The sequence below is a fragment of the Indicator indicator genome, chromosome 7, assembly GCF_027791375.1.
Source record: "Indicator indicator isolate 239-I01 chromosome 7, UM_Iind_1.1, whole genome shotgun sequence".
NCBI lineage: Eukaryota > Metazoa > Chordata > Aves > Piciformes > Indicatoridae > Indicator > Indicator indicator.
The window spans coordinates 24,200,731-24,228,399 of NC_072016.1; the positions used below are offsets into that span (position 1 = coordinate 24,200,731).

General features: G+C 39.0%; 1 protein-coding gene across 1 annotated transcript; it reads right to left on the reverse strand.

Annotated features, from left to right (window-relative positions):
* Positions 1-3,405: 3,405 nt before the first annotated feature.
* LOC128968029 (rap1 GTPase-GDP dissociation stimulator 1-like) lies at positions 3,406-25,919 on the reverse strand. The gene is made up of 12 exons (XM_054382350.1): positions 25,808-25,919; positions 24,830-24,952; positions 24,541-24,666; positions 22,187-22,315; positions 21,135-21,260; positions 20,382-20,525; positions 16,597-16,731; positions 13,218-13,343; positions 6,901-7,040; positions 5,879-6,005; positions 4,787-4,915; positions 3,406-3,539 (listed from the first exon to the last, which is right to left on the reverse strand). The coding sequence occupies exons 3-12, from the start codon at positions 24,659-24,661 to the stop codon at positions 3,406-3,408; spliced, it is 1,311 nt and encodes a 436-aa protein (XP_054238325.1). The 5' UTR covers positions 24,662-24,666; positions 24,830-24,952; positions 25,808-25,919.
* Positions 25,920-27,669: the final 1,750 nt, after the last annotated feature.

Here is a 27,669-nt window from a genome sequence, read left to right on the forward strand (position 1 = left end):
TGCTGACAAGACCCAGCATCATGGATCACAATGCCAGTGTCTACAAGTTGCCTGAAGAAATTTAGAATACTTGGTTTCTTTGTGCAGTGGTGTTTATATGCAAAACAGTTTAATTGAAGTGGTGTTTTTCTACAGTTTGTTCTTACTGGCTTTGGCCATATTGACACCAGCTTTGTATCAATGCTTCAATTATTTGGAATTCAAGAGGATAAGTTCATCCTATGGAGTGATTTGTTTTCACTGTGGATAGACTTCTCTGTGCTTACCCAGTATCACTTTTAAAACCTTGGGGCTCTAGGCTTTTTAAAGTGCATCTCTGTTGGCGGTACACATGGCTAGTGTAATTTCAGACTTGGAATATATACTTAGTTATATCTAGCATCTTCTCTGTGGACCTGCCAGCGACTTCATGACTAAAGATTTAGGTTATGGTTTAAGTAAGTCTTGTCAGCAAAACAACAATTGGGTGTGAGCCTGCCTCTAAAGCTTTGAAGCAGAAGCTAGTTCATGATCTCACAAAGAGAGGTTTGATAAATTGCTGATGTTGAGATTTCAGGGGTTGCATCTGGATCAACTGAACAAACACTACAATGAAAACCAGGTTTTTAATGAGGATGTCAAATATAAGATCAGACTTGAATAACTAGATTGAAAGAAGGAAACTTCTTGGCATGATCACTTGTTCCTCAAAAAGCATTTGTCAGTGTGTTCAATAGTGCAACTGCCCTTTTGTTTCTCTTACTACACTTGCATTTGGACACAGTTTCCCTGTGCATGAAGATCGAATATAAGCATTGAAAAAAAAAAAAAGCATTGACCAAAGGAGCTTCAGTCACCTCCTGAAAATCTGAACATTTCTTCCAAAGGCATCTTTATTTTTGGTGCTCCTGATAAGAGTACCATGATGATGGACTTGTACCTACAGTCCACTGAGATTGATATGACAGTTGACTTACATGTAATATTGCCTTGGTTTTTGTCTCACTATTTTATCCTTTCTTCTTCTTTCCCTTTACCACATGTGGGTTGTCATTCAGCTTCAACATTGTCTATCCAGTGGAAGGGGAAGTTCTGTCTCTTCTTTTGAGATGGCTTTTTTGAGTGACTTTTAGTACTATTTTTTTCTTTTTTTTCCTCAAGTCTTAAATTTCATTAAATAAAATTTAATATTTTGTACTCCTGGAGTTTGGTTTTTAATATTTGTTGCTTTCAGTTACTAATCTTTCCCTCTCCAAAATTAAAATTGGCTACTGAGGCTGCAGTTCATGGATAACTACAGAAATGATAAAGGACTGCTAGTGGTCCTGTATGTTTTGCTGAAACCAATTCCTGATTTTTTTTTTTTTAATTTTATTTTTTTGTTTCAATCTGGGCTGCTGAAAATAAGTAACACTGCTTTTCTCTCTATTGTTAATGGAAAGTCATGAACAAGCCAAGAGCTGTAGAATGGTCTAGCTAACTTATTTACTCTGGACACCCAAAAAGTTAAAATCTCTGTTTGTCCTTTGCTGTTATCCACAGTTACTGCTCTTGTGATTTTCATAGTCTATGGTTTGTCATGTCTGAGCAATGTTCCTGAAACTACACAGTGCAGAAACTAAGAATACAGAAAGGAAGTGATTTCCAGATCTGAAGATGAGAGTTGCAGAAATAGGTTTGTTTCTGCTCCTTTGATTTTAATGTTTTTTGTATGCATCACAACATAATTTGAATAAGGTGAGAGAAACATTTAATCATTAGGCAATGGCTAAATTACAGTAATGCAATACCTAGAATTAGATATTCTAGAATGTTAAGGCTGGATCACTTCTGGTAAGAAATACTTAATTTGAATGTGGCTGTTTGATGTGTGTGTGTTTGTTTTGGTACAGCCCAAGATCCTATTCTGAAGTCAAGATTGTGTGAAGCTATTTCTTACTTTGATACTGGAGATGTGTAGGATGCTCATAGCACTGTGTGCTTTAAGTTGGAGGAACCTTCACACCATTTAGCTCTTGTTCGTTTCTTCTATGTGGCCAAAATCTTGTGCTAGTAGGTGACTTGTCTGAGATAACTTTATGAAGTTCCTTTTGTCAGGAGTACTTCTGAAAGTGGTATTTGATGGTGAGTATAGTTGACTAAACAGTGTTAACAAGTTTTGCCAGTTGGAAGGCTTTGCACAAACTAAGCTGTAATATTTGCCTGCAGATATAATTGTTTGTCAGCAGGAGGCCTTGTTAACTTCAAAATATTCCCTACTTTAAAACAATTTTGTGATGGTTAGCACTTTCTGGTTTTTTTTCCCTCAATAACTTTTACTGCTGGGTGAAGAAACAGTAATTGTTCCCTAGCTCTTCACTATGTACCACTACAAGGTTTTGAATCTGATCTCTTCTGTCTTGACTGTGTGACTCTGAAGTATACTTGAAACTGCTTCAAAATGTTCTCATAAAAACAAGTTGTGTGATAAATCCCATTACCTTTTTTTTATCCCATGGCCATTTTTTAATATGAAAGGATTCTGTGGAAATATTCAGAGACACTTCTCTTACTATGATTTTTCATTATCTAAAGTTAAACCCAGGTTCTCTTACTGGAGATAATGAAGTGGCAGCTTTCCCCAAATCTTCACACATGCCCACTTCTAATTTCTAGCCAGCTTTAAGTTAGGTCCAAGCATTATATGGATATTGATCGTGGTTCCTTGTAAACTTTGCTTCTGCTGAGTCTCTTCCCAGGTTACAGCAGCTACAAGTCTGAAATTAGGACAAGACCATGATCTCAGATACGTGAGGATATAACTTGTGAGGCTAGCAGATGAAGACTCTGAAATGAGCTTCAAAGTTGGAAATTGAAGGGGAAGTTTGTTTAAAGGTGCAGTTTTGTGGTGCTTCTAATCTCTTCAGGTAACAGCTGAGCTAACAGGTTGTTTCACAATGTGCAGAACTTGCCTTGGTTCCAGTTAGCCCTTGGCCATGTTTAAGCTACAGCTCTTGCCTAATCTAAACCCCCTTGTTTCAGGTTGCATGGTGTAAGTTTGAGATTTTTTTTTTAACGATATTAAAGTCCCATTGATATAAGACAGTTTCAAGTGCTATCCTAATAGGAGAAAACTAAGCAGTGAAAAAACATGTTACCTAAGTGGCAACTGCCTGGTGCTTCTCATGTGATACCTTAGAAGACCACTCACTTGACAAGCCTTACTCTTGGTAACGAAGTAGAGAGCAGCACTGATGCAAGTATCTGTAGGCCAAATAGGTTAAATTTTTTTTTTTTGTATGTACATTTTTGAAAGCAGGAGCTGTACATAAGCTTTAGAAGTGTTTATGTGGCAGCAAGACAAATGTAAGGTAGGGTTGGCAAAGCTGACATTTTATTGCATTTGCCTCAGCAGGAGTGCAGGGTTGCTGTGGGGAAGAAGGGAGGTTAATGGGGTGTCTCTCCTCTAAGAATCTGTAAGGTCATGACAGCTTCCTTGGCCACATTTGCATTGCTGTGACCAGAGAGTTCTTCAAGGGTTTCTTCAACCTTGTCCTCTTCTATTTCATGTCTCAGATGACCTAAAAAGGAGGTGAAATGCCGACTTTTAGTGACATGCCATAGCATAGTGGCTCTTAACAATTGCAAAAGTTAGGAATACTTGCTGTTGAAAATGAGCTGCTTGAATTTAAATAAATTTCTCTCAGTAGATACCTTTTAGCCATTGAAAGTAATGACCAGGTTAAGATTTTTTTTTTTTGCTTGACTTGCAAGAATTGAATGAACAAAAGAAAAGCACTTTGAAAACGTAATACAACATGTGAAGTCCAGCATTTTTACCTCTTTTTTTGTTAGCCTTTCATAGCAGTACAACTCCAATCTTGTAGTTGGTGTATGAAGTGCTAAGTATGTATAGCTCTGGAAAAAAGTATTATAGGTCATATCTGTTGTATCAGTACTCTGCAACAGCACTGAAGGATGCAACTGCTTTTCCTTATTCCAATATCTTTGTGGCTATGGGGAAGAACTAAGAGTATACTGCAGAATCCAGCTTCTCAGCCAATAAGGAATGGCTCCGGAATTTGAAAGTCTGCTACCTTTGTGGCAGATTCTTGCCAGATGTGGCAGTTTATTTTCACAGTTTATTAGCACAGTTATTTTCAATTTACATGATTGATACATTAAAATATGAGAAACTGTCATGAAATCTTTGGACTTCTGGTTTAAAGTGGTTGTTTATTAAGTGCTGCTTATACAGAGTAAGTCTGATCTTGCTCAAAGCATTTAAAGTCTTCCTCTATGCACAGAGTGAAACTGGAATTGTATTGTTCATGTTTTAGTGGAAGATACCCTGCAAAGGCAGCGCTGCTAAAATTGCTGGTTCATCTCAGCTTTCTGGTTTACTTACAGCATAGGCAGAAGAAATATACATCTGCCTCTGGAATATGATACAAACTTCATTTCTCTGAACACAAAATGCTGTGGTACAAACAGGACCTGAGACTGCCAGACATTTGTTTGTGGTGATTTTGGACAAAAGATGCCTTTATTCCAAAGCTCCAATTTTGCTATTTCAGAATTTGATTATGCCATTCACTCACTAAAATAAAACCTTTTTTTTTAAATAATTTATTCATTTGATGGTTTAGTCAACTTTTTCATGAAGAAGCTACTGGCTGAGATTTTTGGTGATAAATAAGAATGGACCTCTTTAGTGTCCTTTCCTACTCACTGGCTGCATTGTCACAAATATCACATGTCAGTAACAGAAAAACTGTATTTTCATCATAAATACAGAGTCATCACAGACAACTTAAAAGGAAGTTACCTGAATTAAGAAGACAGCACAAAAGACTCATTGAGTTACATTTCACCTCAGGACTTGTATTATCATCTCTTAGAAGCTTGTGTAAGCTTTGAACTAGCTGTGATTCCTTGAAAGTTTCTTCCAGGGCTTCTGAAAAATAAATACATACCCAAATTGTTACCTGAAAAGAAGCTAGAAAGAGAACATGCTTGCTTTTTTAAAATAAAATGCCTAACTATCTTCATTTCAAAGTGGTTAAGGACATCTTGGGCATTGTTTTCTCTGCTGGAGGGTTTCAGTATTTTCTGTATAATGTTTCTTCATTGGCCTCATTCTAGAAGACAGAGCCTACATGTTATAGAACATACAAAATAATCTTATACCATGTTGAAATGATCAGTACTAGAAATTTCGTCTGCGTTAGTTGCCCAGTCAAGTTTGGGAGCCTTAATGGTGGACCAAACAGTAAAACAGATTCTTTACTCTTTTGCTTTTAGGTGAGGGAAATTCCAAATTTGATGACTACTAGTTTTCAGTTTATTTTTTGATGTATTTAGATTTCTCTTATGGCTGTATTCATTGTGATAAATTGTGTGCTCAGTCATACAGGAGAAATCTCATAATCTGTCTGAAACTAAGCTCAGTGAAAGTAGTTACAATTCTTACCTTTGTTTCATTTGCATTGTCTTTTCTATGCTACTTTATTGTATCTGACATTCAGATATCTGTATTCTGAAGATTACTTCCTCTGTAATCTTCATTGATCAAGTAAGTCCATAATTTGTCCTTAATTTTGCCTTCATTCAGATTTTTTCATCTTTTTCTCTACTCATCTTCACCTTTCCTGTTTTCCTAGATACACCTTTTTGTGTAGGTTTCTTGTCCACACAACCTGATCATTTGACTCTACCATAAACAAAAAAATCTCCAGGCAATTCCTGAAATCTATTGCTTTTGTGATCTGGGTTGCTGACTGCCTTTATTTCATGATGAAGAGGTAAATCTAGGCAAGAAACACAAATTTTCTTGCATGTTATATAGAATTAACAGCATGAGAGTGTTTCTTAATAATTGAGGATCTTGCACAGAGAAATACTTTTAGGAGGAAAATACCTAAATCAATTGCAGATGCTATTGCCAAGGCATTCAGAGCCTCATTCTGCATGGCAGTGTGCTCACTTGTTGCCATAGAAACCAGATGCCTCACTCCTTGTGCCTCCTGGACGGCTTTGACTACTTCCTGTTAAAGCAAAGGTAAGTTATCACAGATAAGAAATTTGAATTATGAATAAAGTAGAATGAAGACAGAAATGAGATGTACTCTTCAGCATCTGAATGGATGGGAAACTATTTACCTGCTGCAATGTAAACTGATAGTTGAAGACTAGAAATAGTGTTGCTTTTCACACTGACCATACATGTCTCCTTAGGACTGGTCTAGTTTACTTGGAATATCAATACTTATGTATATGCATATCTATATTTGTCTCAAGGTTTTACTTTGACCTTATTCCAATTTTTCATTTCAAACCTTTAATAGAGCAAAGATCAGTTTTACTTAATTGAAGCCTGTGCAGATGATACGTACTTTATTTTAATCTCTACCTCAAAGCAAGATATGATTGAGATGCCTGGGTATCATAGTATGATTTACAAAAAACAGAAGCTTGTTCTAATATGCCAGCAGATACATCATGGCAGCATCATCCACCACTGGGTTTAGATAAGTGAGCTTTTTAGAGCTCCTGGTGGACTGATACTGGGATGTGTCTGGGTTGTCTTTGCCATTTTAATTTGAAATTTGAAACTAATATTTATGGAAATAGAAAAGCTTTACCTGCTTAGTGTTTGTCAAGCCTCACTGAAGGAGGGTAAGAGTTGACAAGTAATAATAGGTGAGAGTGCTGCTCATTCCTTTGCCCTATGTGTGGCAGTGGAGAGCACTGCTTTCCTGCTTACCTCCTCCTTACTGGTACTGAGGCAGACTAGAGGGGGGTTTACTCTTAACTTTCGTGTTTTTAATAGCAGAGCTGTGTGTGCTGGTTTGCATTTATCTCCTATAGTTACATTAACAAGCTTTAAAAAAGGTGAGAGAAGGATAAAGCAGAAATGTACCAGAGTAACAGTTCTCGTACTTGGGATCTGTTGTGACGCAAGATCGATGCTAGCAGCCGATTTGCTTCTCCATGGACGCTACTGTGGTCCTTAGCAGTGCACCACTGCACAAGTCTGTTGAGCAGCATGGGGTCTTGGCCCAAAATTTCAGCCGCATCAGCTGAAGACAAAAGCATCAGCAGGAAACGTGAAAAATCGGATCTCTTAGACTTTCTGTTACAGCAATATAAATGTAGAAGTAGCCAGGACCCTAGCCCTGGGCTTACATCCTTTAAGAACTGTATGTAAACCCTCAGTCTTTTAAGGGATCTTGAAGGTACTTACCTGAGGAATGCCAGTTGTGTTTGGGCAACTCTTGGAGGTAAAGGTCAAAATAGGCTGTTCCAATAGACCTGTACTTTTAAGAGGCTGTTGAAGCAGGGCTTAAAATGAGCAGCTTCATGTCTTTGAAAGAAAATATTCTGTTGCTGTGCTGAAGTCTTCATGAAGATTATCCCTTTCCTGTTTCATTTCTTGCACTTGCTCTCACCCTGCACAGCTGTAATCATGGGCTCTTCAGAGCCTGTTCTTCCTTTTTCCTTGCTCTCAGTAATGGTGAGAATTGCTGTTGATAGCATGTGGAAAGCCAAGTCTTCTCAAGCCTTAGCACTGTGTGTTTAAGTGTGTATTAGGCATTGTTAAAGCTCCCCCAGAGTTTGGAGGAGCCTTTTGTGTTCCTCTGTGTCTCAGGAATCCTATCTCTAGACTTGCTAGAAGTACTAATCTTTGGCTGACATCTAGGGGAAAAAAAACCTTACTAGATAATATTTCTGAAGTGGAACTCCAACAATATGCTGTGGTTTAAGACTTGTTGCAGCTAATGGACAATACTCCTGAAGCCCTTAAAAGTTCAGCAGCCAAAGGACCTTTTTTCATGCTCAGTATTGCATGTCTAACACATGGTTCCATGTGAGTTTTCTTGCACTTCAACAGTAGATCTCTAAAGTGCTGTGGATCAAAAGTGACTAACTGGTAGAAAGTAGTTACCTAAGCAAAAGAAAAATGCAGGTGTAAGGATGCTGAAGACTCCAAAGTAATCCAGCTATCTTACGCAAGGGTGAGGCCTGAGAACATCCTTGTACATGCTGCTTCAGTAATTTCAGTTAGTTGATTCTGTTCAGTGCTTAAATCTTTGAATTTTTTTATCTTAGGTAAACTGGAATTTCCCTCTAAGTGAAGGGTACCATGAGAAGGATAAAGTAAGATTATGCACAGCTTACACTGCCTCTTTTGTAGGAATTGAGTGCTCCCTGATTTGGCTTTGAGCACAAAAGAGCTGTTCTGTAAAATGTTTCCGTGTATTCCAGCTGATGATGAACTAAGAGCATAAATGCACAGCACTTCCATCTGGGCACCAGATGTAGCAGTTGAGAGGCAAGAGTGCTCCAAAGACAGGTGCTCACTTTAGATGTGGAGCTACTCTATTTGTGAAATATACACTACAGTCATTTAATTCAAATTTAGTAGTCTCATGTAGTTATTTGTGATTAAGTGGTTTTCTTGTTGACTTCATTTTGGTCGTTTTGAGTTGTGTTCTGTGCCTGTCCCCCACTCCTTGATGCTGGAGGACCAGAGCAGATGAGCATTGTGCATTGAGTGCTCAGAAGAGGGAATAAAAGCCTTCATGAGAAGTGTACATTCCCCAAGAAGGGCTGTAAAGGGGCTGTGAGTTTTTCCTGATATTTCTCTGCTTTTACAGTCTTAAAATAGTTCCAGGCCTGAAAGAAGGTAACCAGGGAGATCCTTGCTCCTTTGGAAGCAAATGAGAAAGGGAAATATGAGGAGAGTCTGTGTGGTGTTAAGGTATTGTGAAGTTTGCCTCTTGGAGCTTTGTTGTAGCAAAGACTTGAGGAAGAGACAACATTCATCTCTAGATCAGAGAGGATAGTTTTGGCTGATAGGAGCCTCACCTTGCTCCTTTTTCTTTACCTATCTTTTTCTGTATGTGTTGAAAGGGTCAAAGAGATCATGACTGTCAATAAGTCACATGATGACTCTGGATATTTTGCAGAAACTGTAAGTCAACCTATACCCTTTCTATTTTAGGGAAAGACATGAGGATGGATGGATGTTTCGTATTTTTTGTTTGTCTGGTATGCTAAGAACAATCCACAGGTCAAAATCCCACAAAGAATCTGGGAGTTTGTGGCCTAGGTGAACATGAATGTTTTGAGATGAGAGTTACTTGCCATTGCACAACCACTTGTGTATTGGCTCCTTTAACAGAAAGGCTTTTGTTTCTACATCAGCTGTTATGTGTTAGTCTGAGGAGATCATGATAATCCAGGTTAGTACAGAAAGCCCAAGAGGTAAGAGGATGGTGAACGGAAGCAGTGTAAGAGGTTTATTCCAAGGGGGTATCTTGAAGCTGTTTGACAGAGACTTCCTGATGCCTACCAGCAATAGACCTCTGCGCCAAACCCCAATTAGTTAACAGAAATGGGGACCTTTTAACTTGCAAACCATCAAATTTGACTAAGTTGTGTGTTTAATTGACTGTTGAAGTTTAAGAACAGGAGTTAGTATCTCCTTGAACTAATGAAGTTGATGGATCTGCCTGCAGTTTATTTAGAAACCTGCCTCTTCTAGTCTGTAGGCCTCAGCATGCCCAGTGATAGTCATAGTCATAGTAATGAATTTATAATAGATAATGCAATTAACTAATTTAGTGTGGAGTTCTTGGTAGATGTGTACTCATAAATGTTTCAGTCTGAGTTAATTAAGGTCAATGTTAGTTTGTGTGTAAACAGAATAGCAAGTAATTAAAACTGGGAGAGTTCTGTACTCACAGGCAGGAATGGGTAAGCGCTGAATAATCTTTTACTACTCCACTCTTCAATATCTGCAGTTCCAGATTGAGAAGGGGTTGTTTCTGTTTTGGTTTGGGGTTTTTTTGTGTGTGTGCACCAGATTCTGAATTCATGCTAAGGCTAGTAAATAACATTGAGGGGAGGAGGTGAAAACCCCATAATTTTAGTGTTTGGTAATTTACATCAGTGTCAATATGATGTCTCAAATTTAAAAGCTAAATAATCTAACCTATTAATTCAGATACAGTTTCAGAGAAATGACCCTTTAATGACTTCCTTCAAAGCTTGAGAGGAAGAAGAGGCTAGTTTCTATATGTCTTGTAATATCCATTTTCTGCTGTGGTGAAATATAAGTGAAAGCAGCTTTTTTTTCTAGATGGCAACCAGTGCAAATTAATGAGTGTTAGGTGTAAATTTTATTTTGTGTGTAGTAATTTGAAAAAGAATGCAAGTAACTGCCATATGAAGATGGTGACTGCAGTGGTGTGGATAAGTGCAGTATGGAATATAGGAGAGTGTGACATTTTCTCCTTCCATGAATTTGTGCTTGCAGTTGTTTCATATTAGCTGTTGTTTCCCAATGCAAAATTGTCATAGCTTTCCTGATTCTGTTTTTTCACCTATTTCTTGTTATTCCTGCACATCAAGGTGGTCTGTACTGGTTAGTGTTCTAGAGCAGCTTATGCTGGTCATACAAAATAATTAGAACACTTAGTAAAAAAACCAGACCCCACAACACTTATTTTTGTGCTATCTTGGTGTATAGAAGCCAGAGAAATCTAGAGATAAATTAGGATATTGTAGTAGATGTTAATGTTACTTTGACTTGGTGTATATTTCTCATAATCAACCTAATGCACAGAGTATTTTTGCCTTTGCACACCCATCTCTGTGTAAAACTGAATAATGTGCTTTCCTGCTTGGAAATATCCAGTGGACTAGGGCTCTGGAAGGAAGGGGGACCCAAGAGAGCTGATTGATGTTCAAACATTACCTTCTGAAAGCTCAAGAGAAATGTATTCCCTTGGAAAAAAAAAATCAAATAAGGCAAGCAGAAGACCTGCATGGATAAGCAAGGGACTCTTAGTAAAACTCAAAAAGGAGTTTTACAATATGTGGGAAAAAGGACTGTTTAATTGGGAGGATTATAGAGATGTAGCCAGAGATTGTAGAGATGCAACAAGGAAAGCCAAGGCCCTCCTGGAACTGAATCTCACCAGAGGGGTGAAGGAGAACAAGAGTAGTTTTTTCAAATATATCAATGGTAAAAGGAAGAGCAGGCAAAAGGTGGGCCCACTGCTGAATGAGATGGGAGATACAGTAACTGATGATGCAGAGATGGCAGAGTTGCTGAACGCCTTCTTTGCCTCAGTCTTTACTCCTAAGACCAGCCCTCAGGCACCTCAGTCTCTAGAAGCCAGGGAGCAGAACTGGAGAGATGTGGACATTCTGCTGGTCAGTCAGGACAGGGTTAGAGATCTCTTACACCATTTGAAGACACACAAAGCCATGGGCCCTGATGGGATGCATCCACGAGTGCTGAGAGAGTTGGCAGATACTGTTGCTGAACCTCTCATCTTTGAGAAGTCATGGAGAATAGGAGAGGTGCCTGATGACTGGAAGAAAGCAAATGTCACTCCAGTCTTCAGAAAAGGCAAGAAGGAGGACCCAGGCAGCTACAGACCAGTCAGCCTCACCTCCATCCCTGGAAAGATGATAGAGCAGCTCATCCTGGAGGTTATCTCTAACCACATGGAAGACAAGAAGGTTATTAGGAGTAGCCAACATGGATTTACCAAGGGGAAATCTTGTCTAACTAATCTGATAGCCTTCTACGAAGTTATGACCAAGTGGGTAGATGAGGGAAGAGCAGTGGATGTCATATATCTTGACTTCAGTAAAGCTTTTGATACTGTCTCCCATAACATCCTCATAGAAAAGCTGAGGAGATGTGGCATAGATGGTTGGTCAGTGAGGTGGATTGAAAACTGGCTCCACAACAGGGTTCAGAGGGTCGTCATCAGTGGCACAGAGTCAACTTGGAGGCCTGTGGCCAGTGGTGTCTCCCAGGGATCAGTACTGAGTCCAGTTTTGTTCAATATCAACGACCTGGATGGGAGGGATTGAGAGTACCCTCAGCAAGTTCACTGATGATACAAAGCTTGGGGGTTGGCTGACACCTGGCAGGCTGTGCAGCATCCAACGTGACCTGGAGAGCTGGGTGCAGGCAAACCACCTGAAGTTTAATAAGGACAAGTGCAGGGTCTACATCTGGGGAGGAATAACAACAGGCACCAGGACAGGTTAGAGGCTGCCCTGCTGGAAAGCAGCTCCACAGAGAGACCTGGGAGTGCTGGTGGACAGCAAGTTCTCCATGGAACAACAATGTGCCCTTGTGGCCAAGAGAGCCAATGGGATCCTGGGATGTATCAAGAAAGGTGTGTCCAGCAGGTCTAGGGAAGTTCTTCTATCTCTCTACTCTGCCCTGGTGAGACCACGCCTGGAATACTGCATCCAGTTTTGGGCTCACCAGTTCAAGAGAGACAGAGACCTGCTGGAGAGAATCCAACAAAGCCACGAGGATGATTAGGGGAGTTGAGCATCTCCCCTATGAAGAGAGACTGAGATCCCTGGGGCTGTTTACTCTTGAGAAGATTGAGAGGGGATCTAATTGATGTCTATAAATATGTGAGGGGTGGATGTTGAGTGGAGGGGGCCAGGCTCTTTTCAGTGGCTCACAGTGATAAGGCAAGGAACAAAGGGTTCAAACTAGAACACAGAAGATTTCACCTCAACATGAGGAGAAACTTCTTGACAGTGAGGGTGATGGAGCACCGGAACAGGCTGCCCAGGGGGTTGTGGAGTCTGCTGCTTTGGAGACTTTCAAAACCCACCTGGATGCGTTCTTGTGCAGACTATGCTAAGTGATCCTGCTCTGGCAGGGGGGTTGGACTCAACGATCTCTTGAGGTCCCTTCCAACCTCTGATATACTGTGGTACTGTGATGTACAAGTAGATATTCCCATATTTCAACTTGCAATGTAAATCCAACAGCGTAAATCAAAAACCGCATCAGCAAGATAAACCTGGTAACACGTATAGAGTGAAATGTGGCTGGTAGAAACTCCTCTCCACCCCAGCTCTCTTTTAATCCTTTTATATCCTGCAGTTCTATTGATTTGCTTGCTTGCAAGTTGACACTCTAAATCTGTAGCTTGGCTCTTTAATATCATACTCATGTATGTTTATGGTAGAAAACACCTTTGTTTTAGGCCTTTGCCATTTCTCAGTGACTGCTGTGGATTATTCCTTTAGGTTTGAGCTGACTGGGTAAGTATGGAAGGCTGGCAGCCTCAGGCAATCATCTCTCCAGATTAAATGGAATTAGGTTAGCAGGACACTTAGCCTGTAGCCTCCTTGCTAGATCCATTATCTTGGAGGGGGAGGAGAAGGGTGTGAGACATCAGTGATCATTGTCCTTTCCCTACCTTGACCATCTGCTAACATCCGTAGTGTTCCAAGAAGCTTAAACTGCACAGGAGGAATCTCTGACCTTAGAAGCGCCTGGATCCGTTCTGTCACACCTTCTTCCAGCATCTGTACCTTGTTAATGACTAGGAAATGGGAAAAAAGATGTATGGCTCAGTAAATGCACAAGCATCTGAAAATGTAGATAGGACATACCAGATATTCTGAATTTTCTCTATTGTGCTTTTAGCAAAATATCCAACTTGTTACAGTGCTCAGAAATGAAATCAGGACTACTTGCCTAGGCTTCTCTTCTGAGCTAAAAGCTTACTAGGAATTGCTGTTACAATATTTTGGTTAGTGTTGATCTTAGTCCTGCTTGGAATGAAGTGCATGAAAGAGGATAAACACAGAACTCTTGCTTCTCTACTTTCTTCTTGAGGATTATCCATCCACTCACCCAATCACATGAGCAAGCCTTTCCTATGCTTGCTCATCTCAACTGGACTGGGCTCAAATGGCCGCAGGGGAGGTTTAGGTTGGATATTATACGAAATTTCTTCACTGAAAGGGCTCTCAGACCCTGGAACAGGCTCCCCAGGGAGGTGGTTGAATCACCATCCCTGGAGGTGCTTCAAAGAAGCAGAGATATGGTGCTGACTGACATGTTTTAGCACCAGCCTTGGTAAAGTTATGTCATAATTGGACACGATTTTAAAGGTCTTTTCAAACAGAAACATTCTGTGGTCGGGTGGCAGAAGTGATTTACATAGTCATATTTCTTGAGAGTAGATTTTTCTTTCCGTATCGGAGCTCACGGATGCCCAGTCATTCATGCCTTTGTTTCTATACTTTCTTATGTCTGTGCTCCAGTTGTGTTGGTGCAGTAATCCCTAGTAAGACTCTGAAGCTTCTCTGGAAAGAGGCCTAATGCTTCTTAACTGTGTTACAGAAAGCTGTTTCATCAGAGCAATTTTCTTGCCATCTTCTACATTCCCATTTTTGAGGGGAGGGGGAATGACAGGACAGTGACATTAGGAAGACAACCATTCTGTCTCTTCCTCTTTCTTTTGGGAAAATTGAGAAGCAGGCACAAGTAGCTTCCTCTTTAATATAATTTTTTTTCATTGACAGAGACTGACTATTTGGTAAAGCATAATGGGTTTTGGTGGGTTCTGATTTGTTTTTGTTTTGGTTTTTTTCTTTTATAAGCACCTGTCCTCTTTTATGATCATTTGCAAGTGTTGGCCCATAATCAATTGTTATTTTACAATTTATTTGGGTTTACACTCATGTTTGTTTTGTTTTGTTCTGCAGGGCTTATAGGTAAAACCTACCTTTTCATTCTAATAGATAGTTACATGTTTGTCTACTACATGATTTTCCCAATTGGAGCTGGATGGCCCACCAGGATTTTTCCTGATTGTATGATTATTGTGTAGCTCCTTATTAGAGTGTAACTGTTGTAAGGTAGCTGGCCCACATGGTCGAAATACTCTTAGCACCAAAAAGCAATTGGCACAAACCTGTGCTAATGTAAACAGTGGTAGGAAATCTCTTCACGGATAAATAAAACAGAAGTGGTAAGGGGCTTATGGTCTGAAATATATTTGAGGATACTGAACAGTCGTGACTGGTGACTATGATCCAGTGTGTGGTAACACTATAAACCAAACTAAATTACTTGAGAGCATATCAAAAGTTAAATAGGTGAAGTTCTGAAGAGACACATCTACAAGAAGAAATGAGTGTATCAGGCTTTGACAAGAAGCAGTAGAGGCCAAGTAGCAACTAGTATATTCTGTGGTTCTTACTTGTTCAAAGCCATGATTGTGTCTAGAACTGGTAAATCAAGAATGCTGGCTAGCTTACATATTAAAATTGGCAAACAATTTAGTTCTTTTATTTTCAGAAAACAGTGCTGTGCTCTAGTTTCATCTCAGATTGAGTTTATTTTCTTCCTAGTAGATAGTACAATGCTGTGTTTTGGATTTAGTGTGAGAATGTTGATAACACACTGATGTTTTAGTTGTTGCTAAGTACTGCTTATTCTAAGTTAAGGGTTTTTCAGTTTCCCATGTTCAGCCAGTGAGCATGTGCAGAAGTTGGGAGAGAGTGTTGCCAGGACAGCTGATCCAAACTAGTCAAAGGGATATTTTATACCGTATGATATCATTTTCCATATACAAACTGTGGGAACTGGCCAGGAGTAGGGATTACTGTTCTGGCATCAGTCAGCCAAAGATGAACAATTGCATAGTGCATTACTTGTCTGATCTTGGGTTTTGTTTTTCCTCTCTTTTTGGTGTATTTATTACAACAATAATAATAATAACTAATTATTGTTACTATATTTTATTTCATTTTAGTCATTAAACTGATTTTTTTTCTCAACCCATGAAGGTTTTTTTTTTCCAGTTCTACTCCCATTTTACTGAGATTTGGGAGGGGTGAAGAAGTAGTTGCATGGAGTTTAGTTGCTGGCCAGAGCTAGAACATGAGGCATTGGTGTCATGCTCTTCTGGAGTACTGTGGAACAGTGTAATGACTTTTGCTGTACTGTTAAGTGTCTAGCAAAATATTTTGAGCCTGTATTGCACTTTCACTTGGAAGCAGTAAATATGAGATGAGAAGCAGCACAATTTTCTGAAGTGTATTAAAATATCACAAAAATGTAGAACTTTGAGTTTTAAGTGACCTTTAAACATCATCTAGTCCAATTGGTTTGCAGTGCACAGGGACATCTTCAACAGGTTGTTCAGAGCCCCATGCAGCCTGACCTTGAATTTTTCCAGGGGTGGGGCTTCTAGACCTCTCTGGGCAACCTGTTCCAGTGTTTCACCACCCTCATTGTAAAAAAATTTCTTCTTTCTAGCTAGTCTAAATCTCCTGTCTTTTAGTTTAAAACTGTTATCCTTTGTCCTGTCTCAACAAGCCAAACTAGTTTGCTCCTATCTTTCTTATAGGTCTTATTTAAGTATTCTAGTTACAAAAGTGTGTTACAAAGGCCAAATTTGCAAGGAATATTTGCTTTAGAGAACAGCAGCAGATTTCTGAAATCCATACCATCTGTGATGTGATAGCTCTTCCCCATACTCTGTTTTAAGCTATAAACCCTGTTCTGCATTTTTGTCTTGAACTGCTGTATGCTATTTATATGAAGGCATTTCAGCAGCTGGCAATGAGATCACACTTCATTATCTTTAAACTTTTGTGTAGATGAGAAGTCCTGATGAATTGTTCAAATATATATATGTCTCTGCAGGAGGAAAAAAGTCAATTGCCCCTCAAAATACAAGGGACTGAAATTGATGACTTGGAGAGAGCTGCACAGACCTCCATTAAATGAACCATCTTTACAAAGAGTCACAGTAAGTCAACTGCCTTCAAATTCTGTACCTGGTATAGCAAGGTTGCGAAGTGCACTGAGTGCAGCATGTTGAACAGAGATGTCCCCACTCTCCACATGTTTCTCCAGTAGGTCCAGAAGCTGGTCTATGACTCCCAGCTGTACCATTCGTACACAGTTGCCATCTGAAGAAGGAGGCGAAACCAAGCAGGTGAGAGAAGAAACACAACACAAATTAATAATTCAAATTTGAGAATTCAGGGAGTCTTTGCCTTGACTGTTTTCATGTCTTGACAAGATTGAGACTGTAGTTTTTACATTGTTTTTACAGCCTTCAGCTCTCTAGAGATGAGTGGGTATCAGCCACCCCTGAACTAATGCTGAGACACCTTCAAGTAAAGCTTAGCTCAAAAGCTTTGTAGGAACAATCACTGTCAAATTCAAACCCATACGTTTTTCAGTCAATTCCTTCCCCAGTGGTGCCTTATTTTTCTATTATGTGATGGAGTACTGGTGGCATTTTCCATTTCTCCACAGGATAGCTTTAATATTCCAGTGTTGCTATTTTACTGGCTTGACTATTGTAAGACCAGGGATCTTAGCCAGCAATGGTGAGTTTGATAACTAGTTTTGTACTGCTGTTTCTCTGTGTCCCCAATCAGATAATCTACAATTAACTAGTCATCTGAAGAAGTAGGCCTACGTTTTTCTGAACTTTTTTGAGAAACCCACTTTCAAAATGAGAAATGTAGTTGTACTGCACTCATATAATGCTAGGAAAATGAGTTGACCTAGAGAGTTCTGCTGGTGAAAAAGCAGAGCTGTACATTCCAAAGAACTACCATTTTACCCAGTACATGCTCTGCAATATTTTGTCTGTGGAAGTTTGTATGCCTCTTAGTTGAAAACCATTACCCTTGTCCTGTCTCAACAGACACAAATAGAAAGTCTGCCCTCATCTTTCTTACAGGCCTCATTTAAGTGTTCTGATTACAAAAATGTTACAAACGTAGTTACAAAAATGTCTCTTTTAGAGAACTTTGCAGACCTGACCGCCATTTTGTTATCAGAAGCTGCTTAGCTCACCTTGATAGGAAATGAGAGAGCCTGCGCTCTCCTTGAAGGAGACCTTTTAAAGATGCCATTGTGCAAATATTTTTCTGTATTTTATTTTCTGCGGTTTATTATAGCTCAAGAGAAGCGTATTCCTGGCACCAGCCAACATTTCCTTACTGCAGTGCTGTTACTGTGTGAATGCTGTTTGTTAAAATGTGGCAAACCAGTGTGAATGCTGTATCAAAAGACCACGTCTTTTTATCTCAATTTATGCATACATTCTCCAAAGCTGATGTTTTTCCTCATGATAATTCAAATGTTTTCTTGTCTGATCCTCGCATTTGGAGATCACAGTATGTGAGGTAAGTCACCCAGTCCTCTTTGGGAACAGGTTCTCGAGGAATAGACCATCTCTTTTGATCTGACAAAATTCTATGGACAAAATACTTTCATCTTCCTATAGACTAACCTTAATGGAATTTAATTTCTCTCTTCCCCCCACCTTTCAAATCAGAGATGGCAGAGCATTTTTTATTCTTGTAGTAAAGTGCAAATAGGCAGAACCCATTAGTGGTTGCCTTGCTTTGATTGTCAGAGATCCAAATTGGTTCTCCCTCTCCTGTGGGTTTTTGCTTGGATAGTAGCAGAACCATCGATTTAATGGCTCATAGTTGGTCTGTTAAGAACAGCCACTTTCATAGTTCCTAAAGCTGTCTGTCATCTTTTCATTGCCTCAGAAGTCATTTGATGCTGAAAACAGATTTCCATAGGACCTTTTTTTTTTTCCTTAGATTAAAGGCTGTGCATACATCAGTGGCATATACTGGGGCCTGAGAGGGATTGTTCAGTTTTTCCACATAAATTTAATGGGTCATGGGGAAGTTGGAGGAGAAAAAAAGCAAGTAACAAAGCAAGCCATTCAGCTGTATGAATTGAAGAGAGCTACTTTAAAGGCACCGAGTGGCCTTTGTAGAGCTGTGATGGACAATGGCTGACTCAGAGCAAGGTATAAGACAAGAAAGACAGGGAGTCTGGAAAGGATGTGGAGGGGAAGTGTAGAGATGTCTGTATGATAGCTGGCTTTAAATGAAAAAGTAGATGAGTGCGACTAGCTAAACAGGCAGATGTGAGGAACTATTTTATGATAATTAATTACATATTGGTGCTGAAAGTTGAGCGATGCTGAAAATAGCTCCTTTCTGTTAATTGAGTTTGAACCCAGTACAGTAGCTGTCAGTGAGAAAGGACAGAAAACCAGTGGGGTATCTCCTGCTGACTGATTCAGCACAGTATGCCTTCCAGGAGTCTGTTTATAAGAGTCTCTCTACATAATATTAAGGCTCATTGCTTTCTGTAATAGAATAGTGTGAAAGATGAAATGGTTTATCCTGAGATTTCTTTTTTTGCCCTAGGTGTTTCTGAGTAACTTTCCTTTCCTCAAAGTGATTTAAAACCTTAACCATCAATAGCTTTGTGAGTTCATTTCTTACTTCTAACAAATGTATTTTCCATGAAATATTTTCAGAGTTTTCTCTCTAATAATGTGAGGTTTTAGGGAGGAGGGGTGAACACTGCGTACCTGACCACCTTAATTTTTTACAGTTCTGTCCCTCAAACTTTTTCAGTATATTAGTATCTGTAAGTTAAGGATCTGCAGTCTGCAGAAATGCAAGAATGTTACTGTCTCAGAGACAGACAGCAGTGAAATCAAACAGTGTTGCTTTTCTCTCCAGGCACAAACAGTATCTTTCCCTTTTTGAAAGGCAGAATAACCAACCTTACTGTTTTTTTGTAAAATTAGTAATGGCTGTTGCTTCTGTCTCTGTAGCTGCATGTGTTTGGGTGTGATACAAATACCAGCATTCTGGGAGATGATGCCATATCCCTTAGCAAAAAAAAGAAACAAAACCAAACTTCTGCATGTACGTATCTATGGTGTGATAAAGAAAACATCTGATGTCTGTTTATAATTATACCCAATGTGAACTGTGCTATTTCTACATGGGGAAATTTGAATCATTGGTGATTTAATGATTGTTGTTATAGTTAATAATTTAAGACCTTTAAATTGTTGGTGGCTTTGGGACTGGGGTGCTGAGAGGCAGTAGAAGTGTCTGGTTCTTAATGTTTTATTCTTTAATCTGTATTGCCCAAAATACAACAAATCAGGGCCACCTAACCCAAAGTGCTGTTATGTCTTCAGCCTTTTTGTGTTGTTCCTAAAATCAGCTTAAAGACTTAATGACAAATTTAAGTCACCAGTATGAGCAGTCTGCTCCGAACAGACAGATGCAGAAATTGCATTACAAGAAAGTCTTTGTGTTTCATTTGTTAACGGAAGTGTTTGAAGCACATATGCAGATTTAGAATAGTGAATGAGGAAATGTGACTAATACCAAGTGAATTTAATCTGATGATTACTTTAAATTTAAAATTGGTTCTTAGACCAGCTTTATAAGTTAAGTTGTAGAAGCAGGCTGTGAATTGACGACCACAGATACAGCTACAGTGGCCTGAAGTTCTTGTGCTTTGTGCATGGGAGTGGTCACAGTGGTATTAGATGACTGGAGGCAATATATGCTTGAAGGGGACCATGGCAATGTGAGCAGTAGGCTCCTATCAAAGTGAAAGAGCATGGTGTCTGAAAAGAATTGCCCTGAGGATTATAAAAAGATGGCAGATGTGTCCCTGTTAAGGAAGTGAAAGTGGCAGTGTGAATGGTAACTCCTCTGCAAAGGGGACTTTTTGATGTAGTTTCGTTATGTATTCCTTTTTTTACCTCCAAGCAGCAGAGAGACAATAAGATCTGATGCAGCCTTCAGAATGCATGTGTCTTCAGCTCGTGAACTGCCCTTGAGCCTCAGCAGGATCTCAGACAGCGCCTCTTGCACGCCTGCCTCCACCAACTGCACTTTCAGAGCATCTGTAGAGATCACAGTAAAAGCACACTAAAAGCTTCTTGGGTATTTTGAAGTGTTTCAGACTAGGAAGCTAAGTCTGTGAAATTTAGCCAGTCTTTTTTCAGGTGCAGCCACTGTTTTGATTTTGTTTGTAAGAGACATTCAGGTGCTAGGATGACACCAAGACAGAATGAGCAAAGCTTCTGCGTTGATCTTGTACATTTCTTGTATTGGTAGTCATGAGTTTTCATTTCTTTAAAATCTCTATTGGTTATCTAGATATTTTTAGTAGATTCTTCTCAGTGCTTGTCAGACCGCTTAGACAACTTTTATGATATTTGGTTGTAATTTTTTTTATTAAAAAAAATCTGTAGTCTGCTTTCCTATTACACACCATGAAGAATACGACTTTGAATCTGCTATATTATGGATCCACTGAAATAGAGTGGAATGCTACTCTCTCCTTCCTTTCTTTGTTTCCTTCAGAGTCTTTCTTAGGCCAGGATTTCATATGTTCTGAAGTGATTGCTAGTTCCATATGTAGGATCCTATGGCAAACTCAGAACCCAGAGCCTAAGCTAAGTGGTAGTACTTTGTATCCCTTAATTCCTCTAAGCTGAAAGGAGCCTTACCATTTTCTGCAAGTGCCTGCAGGATCTCAAAGACAATTTCTAACTTCTCATGGCTTTCTGCTCGTCTCAGTTGTTTCACCAGCTGTTCAGCAACCTTCGTCTTGCTTAGAGCTTCCTTGGCAGTATCTGTGTATATAAAGTCAGGATTTTGAATTTTTCCATCTGTAGTATAATATATCAAGTTGGCATATACGAGTTGGCTGTATTAGTATATTTTCTGCCTTAATTAGATGGTTCTAGTCTTGTTGGGATCCTAAATATCTGTAGTCTATGTTAACAAGGATTTTTTTTTTTAAAGCTTCCTGCTGCTTGATACAACACATTTGAATGGAATGTGGTATTTAGTAATTTAAGAGATATATAAAGGACACAGCTCATTAGGTGTGACAGTGTGATGCCATGCCCTCTTCTTTGCTTTTCCTCCCTAAGTGCAGGAAGCAGTACATCAAATTGTAGTCAGACTATGTACAAGGTGTATTAATTTTCTACTTGGTCTTTTTCTTCTGTTGCTGTTTACAACTTAAATCATGCAACTATATTTTAAATCAGTGGAGCTGTCTTTGTTTTGAAAGTTGTGTAAATGAAAAAGGAAGCTGTTTCATTGAATTTTATATAAACTCACATATACATACAATTTCAATAAGTATTTAATGTACAGTATCCGAAGGAGTTAAAAGTGTCATTTTGCCCAGTGAAGGTATGACACTCTGTACTTTGTTCTTGGTCAAAAGCTGTCTGTTAAATATTGTTTTAATGTAGTACTAGCAGGTTGTGGTACTCCAGGAGAGAGTAGATGCTTCTCCAATACAGATGCTGTGGTCAGTGTTATTAAAAAAAAAAAAAAAACAAACCCCAAACAAAACACAACAAACCAAATAAAGAAACACCACCACCATCTCCTGCCCCAAATAACCCACTGAAAAAAGCCTCACAGCAAACCCAGAAAGCAACCCAAATCAAAACCCACAAACCTGGGAGTACTCCACATGTACATGGAAGTGATAGTGTGAATGTGATATTTTCCTCCCAAGATAACAAGAACATTTACTTACCAAGGTCTGCAAGATTGTATAGGGCCAGTAGATCAACATGGACAAGTGGTTCACTCTCTGCATAATCAGTTAATATTCTGACGAGTGATGTGATTACTCCTACCTTCACCAGCTCTTCCTGAAGATCCCCTGGTAATAGTAAGCATGGAAATGAAAGGTCATTAAATAGGAACAAATTAAACCAGTGAAAAGGACCCAACCAATATAGTCTTTTTTTTTTTTTTTTTTTTGTCACTCTCTCACAGTTTGTACAGCCTTTATGCTGTGGGTTCAGAGTAATGCATGTGTGTGGGAAATGCAAGTTCAAGACAGTTTTATGACAACTCCTTGTTCTGCTTTGACTTGAGGAATTAAGCCAATGTGAAAATATGTAAGGACAATTGCATGAGCATCTACCTGCAGTACTGCTGAGGAAAACACTGATAACTGTTTTCTTTCTTTTTGTAATTTGTCTTGTAATGAATGAAAACTTAATATCTGACATGATTTTTGGAATGCCAGGAACTATGAAATAGAGTTGAACGGTGACGATTGCTTAACAGTACGATGACTGTGCAGCAGTGTTTTGTTGAGATCTAGACTGCAACTTGGGTGATAACATGTGACAGACACCAGAAAGTGTCTGGATGCTATTATTACATGTACAATTGTAATTCAGTCAGGGAATTGCTGAAGCAGTTTGTTGCTTTTTGTTTTGCTTTGTTTTTTTTTGGTGGTTTTGGTTTTTTGGTTGGTTGGTTGGGTTTTGGTGGTGTTTTTTTCTGTTCTGTGATGTATTTATCGCTGTGTTAGTAATAGAAATTACTAGAGCATGTATCTTACAGTCAGTCGTGTTGTCAGATCTCTGCTGGGCCTGTGTTCTGGCAGAAGTGGAGCAGATTTGCTGGGTGTCTCTATGCTGTACTAATGCTGGTGTACAGTAAGTGCATGAGCCTTTCATGTAATCATATTGGGAAGGTTCTTTTAAACTCTTAAGTGGCATTCCTTGGCAAATACATGTAATTTGCAGAGGGCTAGTGAAATTTATTACTAGGTGCCTATCATGCTTGGATTTCATGGGATCAGTGCAGGGAGACAAACCCATAGCTTTTTAGATAAACCTACAATGGTCTACGCTAGAAAAATAAGAAGAGGTTGGCTGAAGGTAGAGGAAAAAGGGTAGAAGATACTGGTTGAAAAGTTCTGTATTACCTCCAGTAGGCAATAAATATTTTCAGTCAATCTGGGAATTAAAGGTTAAAGAAAGATCTTCAACTCTGGGTACAAGTAAATTCAAAGGACTTAATGTGACAGACCAACAGACAAGCTAGTGTTCTGGCTTTGTGGAAAAATACAGAGCACAAAGATCTCCTGTATGCAAGCAATGATTCCCAAAGAATTGCACAGAATCACTGAATGTTAGGTGTTGGAAGGGACCTCTAGAGATTGAGTTCAACCCTCTGCCAAAGCAGTATCACCTAGGGTAGACCACACAGGAATGCATCCAGTTGGGTTTTGAAAGCCTCTAGAGAAGGAGATTCCACAAACCTTCTGGGCAGCCTGTTCCAGTGCTGTGTCATCCTCACTATAAAAAACTGTCTCCTCACATTGAGGTGGAACCTCCTGTGTTCTAGCTTATATCCATTGCTCCTTGTCCTGTCACTGGGCACCACTGAAAAGAGACTGTCACCTTCATCTTGACACCCACCCCTCAGGTACTTACACATATTGATCCCCTCTCAACCTTCTCAAGACTAAACAGCCTCAGGTCTCTTTGTCTTTCTTCATAGGAGAGATATTCAAGCCCTTTTATCATCCTTGTAGCTCTCCATTGGACTCCCTGCAGTAGATCCCTCTCTTGAAATGGGGAGCCCAAAACTGGACCCTGTATTCCAGGGGTGGTCTCACCAGGGCAGAGTAGAGGTGGAAGAAAACCTCCCTAGACCTGCTGGACACACCATTCCTTGCTTAGTTAACAATCTCAGTGTTTTTTAGAGTGTGTTTTTAATGATGCACTCTTTAAACAAGTGCCTTTCTTTATAAGATGCTGTTATTACTTTAGAGGAAGACATAACCGTTCAGCATTTGAGCCCAAGACAGTTCTGTAAAATTAAGAATTGCATGAAGCTCTGCTGCTCTAGTTGCAGAGTAGTTCTGACAAAGATGTGTCACCTTGAAGGTGAAAATATAGGAGGAAACCCCAGAGTTTAGGTGGTGTTTGGGATACATTCAGCTTGGTGTCTAAGAGCTTTGTGGATTATGTATCTAACTGGAGGCTGAAGTGTGTTGTTTCCTCAGGTCTCTATTGAGTTACAAATTACAAAGCCTTACAAAATAGCTGGGGAAAAATGGCACTGTTTCAAGTCAGTACTTACGATTATCGTAGCAGATGCGGCCAATAGCTCTCCCGGCATGAAGCAACATTTCTTCATCTGTGCTCTCCAGAAAAGGTATCAAAGTTAGAACCAAATCTGCTTCAATGCATGGTTTCTTCATTTCCTCTGTGTAGGTAAAGGAGAGGAACTTGCAGGTTTTTGCCGTGTTTGAATGAGATGATTGCAATTGCAAGACCAATAGCTGATAGCCATAAAACAAAACTCAAGAAAGCACACATACAGCTGTGTGCTGTAATATCATTTGTAGTAACACTTTAGTGCAACATACCATTCTTGGCTATCTCTGAAAGCACCTGGGCTGCTTTCACTGCACATCGTAGATTGCCCTTCAGGATTTTTGCTAAAGTTAGGAAGATCCCACTCTCTCTGAGTAGGCTGAAGGATCTCTGCTCTGTAATGATAAGAGCATTAATAATACCTGCAGTAGGTTTGCAACTGTTTTATTTACGTATTGCTTTGTTTCATGGAGCTCTGAATGGATGTCTGTGGGATCCAAGGTTCTATTTAACAAGGTATTCAAAGGCTGTCTCAGTCCAAATATATGGGAACAGTTGTCTACTTGAGTTGCAGCAAGTGTAGTTCCAGCTGATTATTCTGCTTCGTGCTGAATCGAATCACAGGTGGCAAAGCAAAAGGAGAAAGCAGTTTCATCTTCTATGACTATAAAAGGATGCTTGCATAAGGCACAGGAAGTCAGGGATAAAGATTCTATTTCTGAGGTATAGCCTAACAATTAATTTCCTGAGTAGGCACAACATCTTTTTATTAGACTAGTAATTAGAATAATCAAATCCTTTAGGCTTTTTTCATCTAAAATATAGCTAATTGTCTTTAGGGTAGTAAATCACCATCTGCCAGGAGATCAAATAAATAGTGGTTTGTGTCAGTTCAGAAGAATGTACAGAGACTTTAAAGGCTTTCTTTTACAAGGAAACCACAAATTACTTAAAAAATTCCTGACACTCCAATTTACTCCTGGGAGTTGGTAGTAAATAAGATAATAAATCTGGACTTCTTCTGCAGTTTCAGGTGTTTAGTGACCAGTAGCTTTATCTGGTCACAGGTAGATTTGTGAGTATACAAAGAGGAAAAAAACCAAACCGAAACAACAGAACGAGCTGAGGACAGCTATAGTTCCAGCAGCAATCATTTATTGCAATGTAGTTTATCACAGTAGATGAAAACCTCCAGTGAATGTTCTTGGATTGTGCAAATGATTAAATAGTGATCTGAAGTGATACTTAGCTGTCTTCATTAAGAGCCAGGAGAATCCCATTCAGACTTTCAAGGATCTGATCTTCAGCTTCTGTGTCATCTCCACAGAGCCCAAGGTACTCCAGATTCTGACTCAGGGTTTCTAAAAAGAATGGGATAGAGAACTGTGGTGAGCCGGTGTGGAATGTATTTGAATTCTTACTAGTATTTTTTTTCAATGACACGAACAGACCATAAGATCATTTCCTGAGAAGTCCACATCTAACTGTGCATATTAAATAATTCATTTTAATCCAAGAGCATGAGGATAAAGGCTTGCCCCACTTCTCAGCTGGCATTAACATGCAGAGATAAATTTGATCTAGAAAAAGAAACTATCATATAAAACTGTCGGAGTTTGAGGTGGGAAGGAGAGAGGAATAATTAGACAACCCAAATCAAGCCTGTAATTTCTAAATACCCCATCATAAAGACAGCACTTGCAGTTCAACTAGTTGTGTATCTACTCTTGATAGTGTCCAATAGCAGGCAATGAAAAAACAGAAGGATGAAACTGATACAGTAACTTGTCCTTTGGTTTCTGTGAAGCTTGTCCTTTAAAGATATCCCTAGTATTTACATCAATGTATTTAATACATTTTGATGGACTTTTATTCCCTAAATGTGTTTAATTACCTATTTAAGAGAAATCAAACTTTTGACCTCCACAACACACAGTAACATTAAGTTGCACAGTTTTGCAGTTGTAAGAGGAAGATGCTTTTCTTTTTAAAATTATCTACCGAAAAGCTCAAAGCTAATGGCCTTTTGAGTTTCTGTAGTAAAAGAAAGGAATGATCCTTCACTATTTGCCCTTGTCATGATTAAATTAATTTTTATAATATTCCTCCTTTGTAATTTTTCTTCCAATTAATTTAATATTTTCTTTACCAAAGCTTCAATACCTTGCCTCAATTTTTTTTCCAGTTCACTTTTTTTAAAATATATATAAAGAGTTAGAATTTAAGTGTTTTCAGGTTACAGAGTGTAACATGTTGTTTTCTAAGCTTTTAATCCTTTATCTATTTGAGAATGTGTTTTGTGCAGCTATTCAAAATTACTCAATCTCTTAGGGGCAGAGTGGGTTAATTTAGACCACACCATTATTCAGTCAGCCCATGTTTTCCCCATCTATATTGTCTTGCTTTTACAAACGCTAAACTTCATGTGCCTCTTTGTCTCAGGTTGTACAGGATGTTAAGATTTTTCTGCAACTCTCTACAGTCAGTTTTAGTGTTGAGTACTCCAAGTAATCCAAAACCTCTCACCACTCTACTACTTTGAGATTATTTACAGATATATACACAGGTTCCAGCAAAGATAACCTCTAATTATTGTGACTCTCTATTGTGAAAGCAGTCTTTATTTTGCCCGTTCATCAGATAACCTTCTTTCATATCCCAAGATAGTTTAGGTGATAAACCGTATCAGGTTTGTAGAAATTGAAATGTTGTTAACAGTATTTCCTGTATTTACATTCTTGCCAGCTTAAAAACATGCTTAAAGAGAGAGAAGTTGAGCATTGCTTGCCTCCAAAAGACATATAAGCTCTCTGCTTTTTTTATCGTATCTGTTTAGTAACTCTGCACCTTAATGTAATCCTGCAATTTGCTGTGCAAATATCACATTCTTGTACTTTTGTATCCCCCACTCCTTGCAACCGTTTGTTTTTATAAACTCATGTCATTCTTTCCACTCTGTTAATCCTGTAGTGGATTTAAGTGACATTCTGTATGTTACAATTAATGATTTGATAATTAATTTTAAAATTCCTTATAGACTCAGGGGAGCAATATACAGTATTGGCATTTAGTTACCATTTATTTATCAATTTGTTTTAAATCTTCGGCTCTT

Bases quoted from the DNA above. Each gene is read 5' to 3' on its own strand.
- LOC128968029 (XM_054382350.1), bottom strand. From the start codon at position 24,661: ATGAAGAAACCATGCATTGAAGCAGATTTGGTTCTAACTTTGATACCT. The intron at 16,732-20,381 runs GTAAAAAAAGGA...CTCCTTCTTCAG, and splicing joins TGTCTCTCTGCTGCTTGGAG to ATGGCAACTGTGTACGAATG. The intron at 13,344-16,596 runs GTACAGAATTTG...CCCATTTCCTAG, and splicing joins TCGCAACCTTGCTATACCAG to TCATTAACAAGGTACAGATG.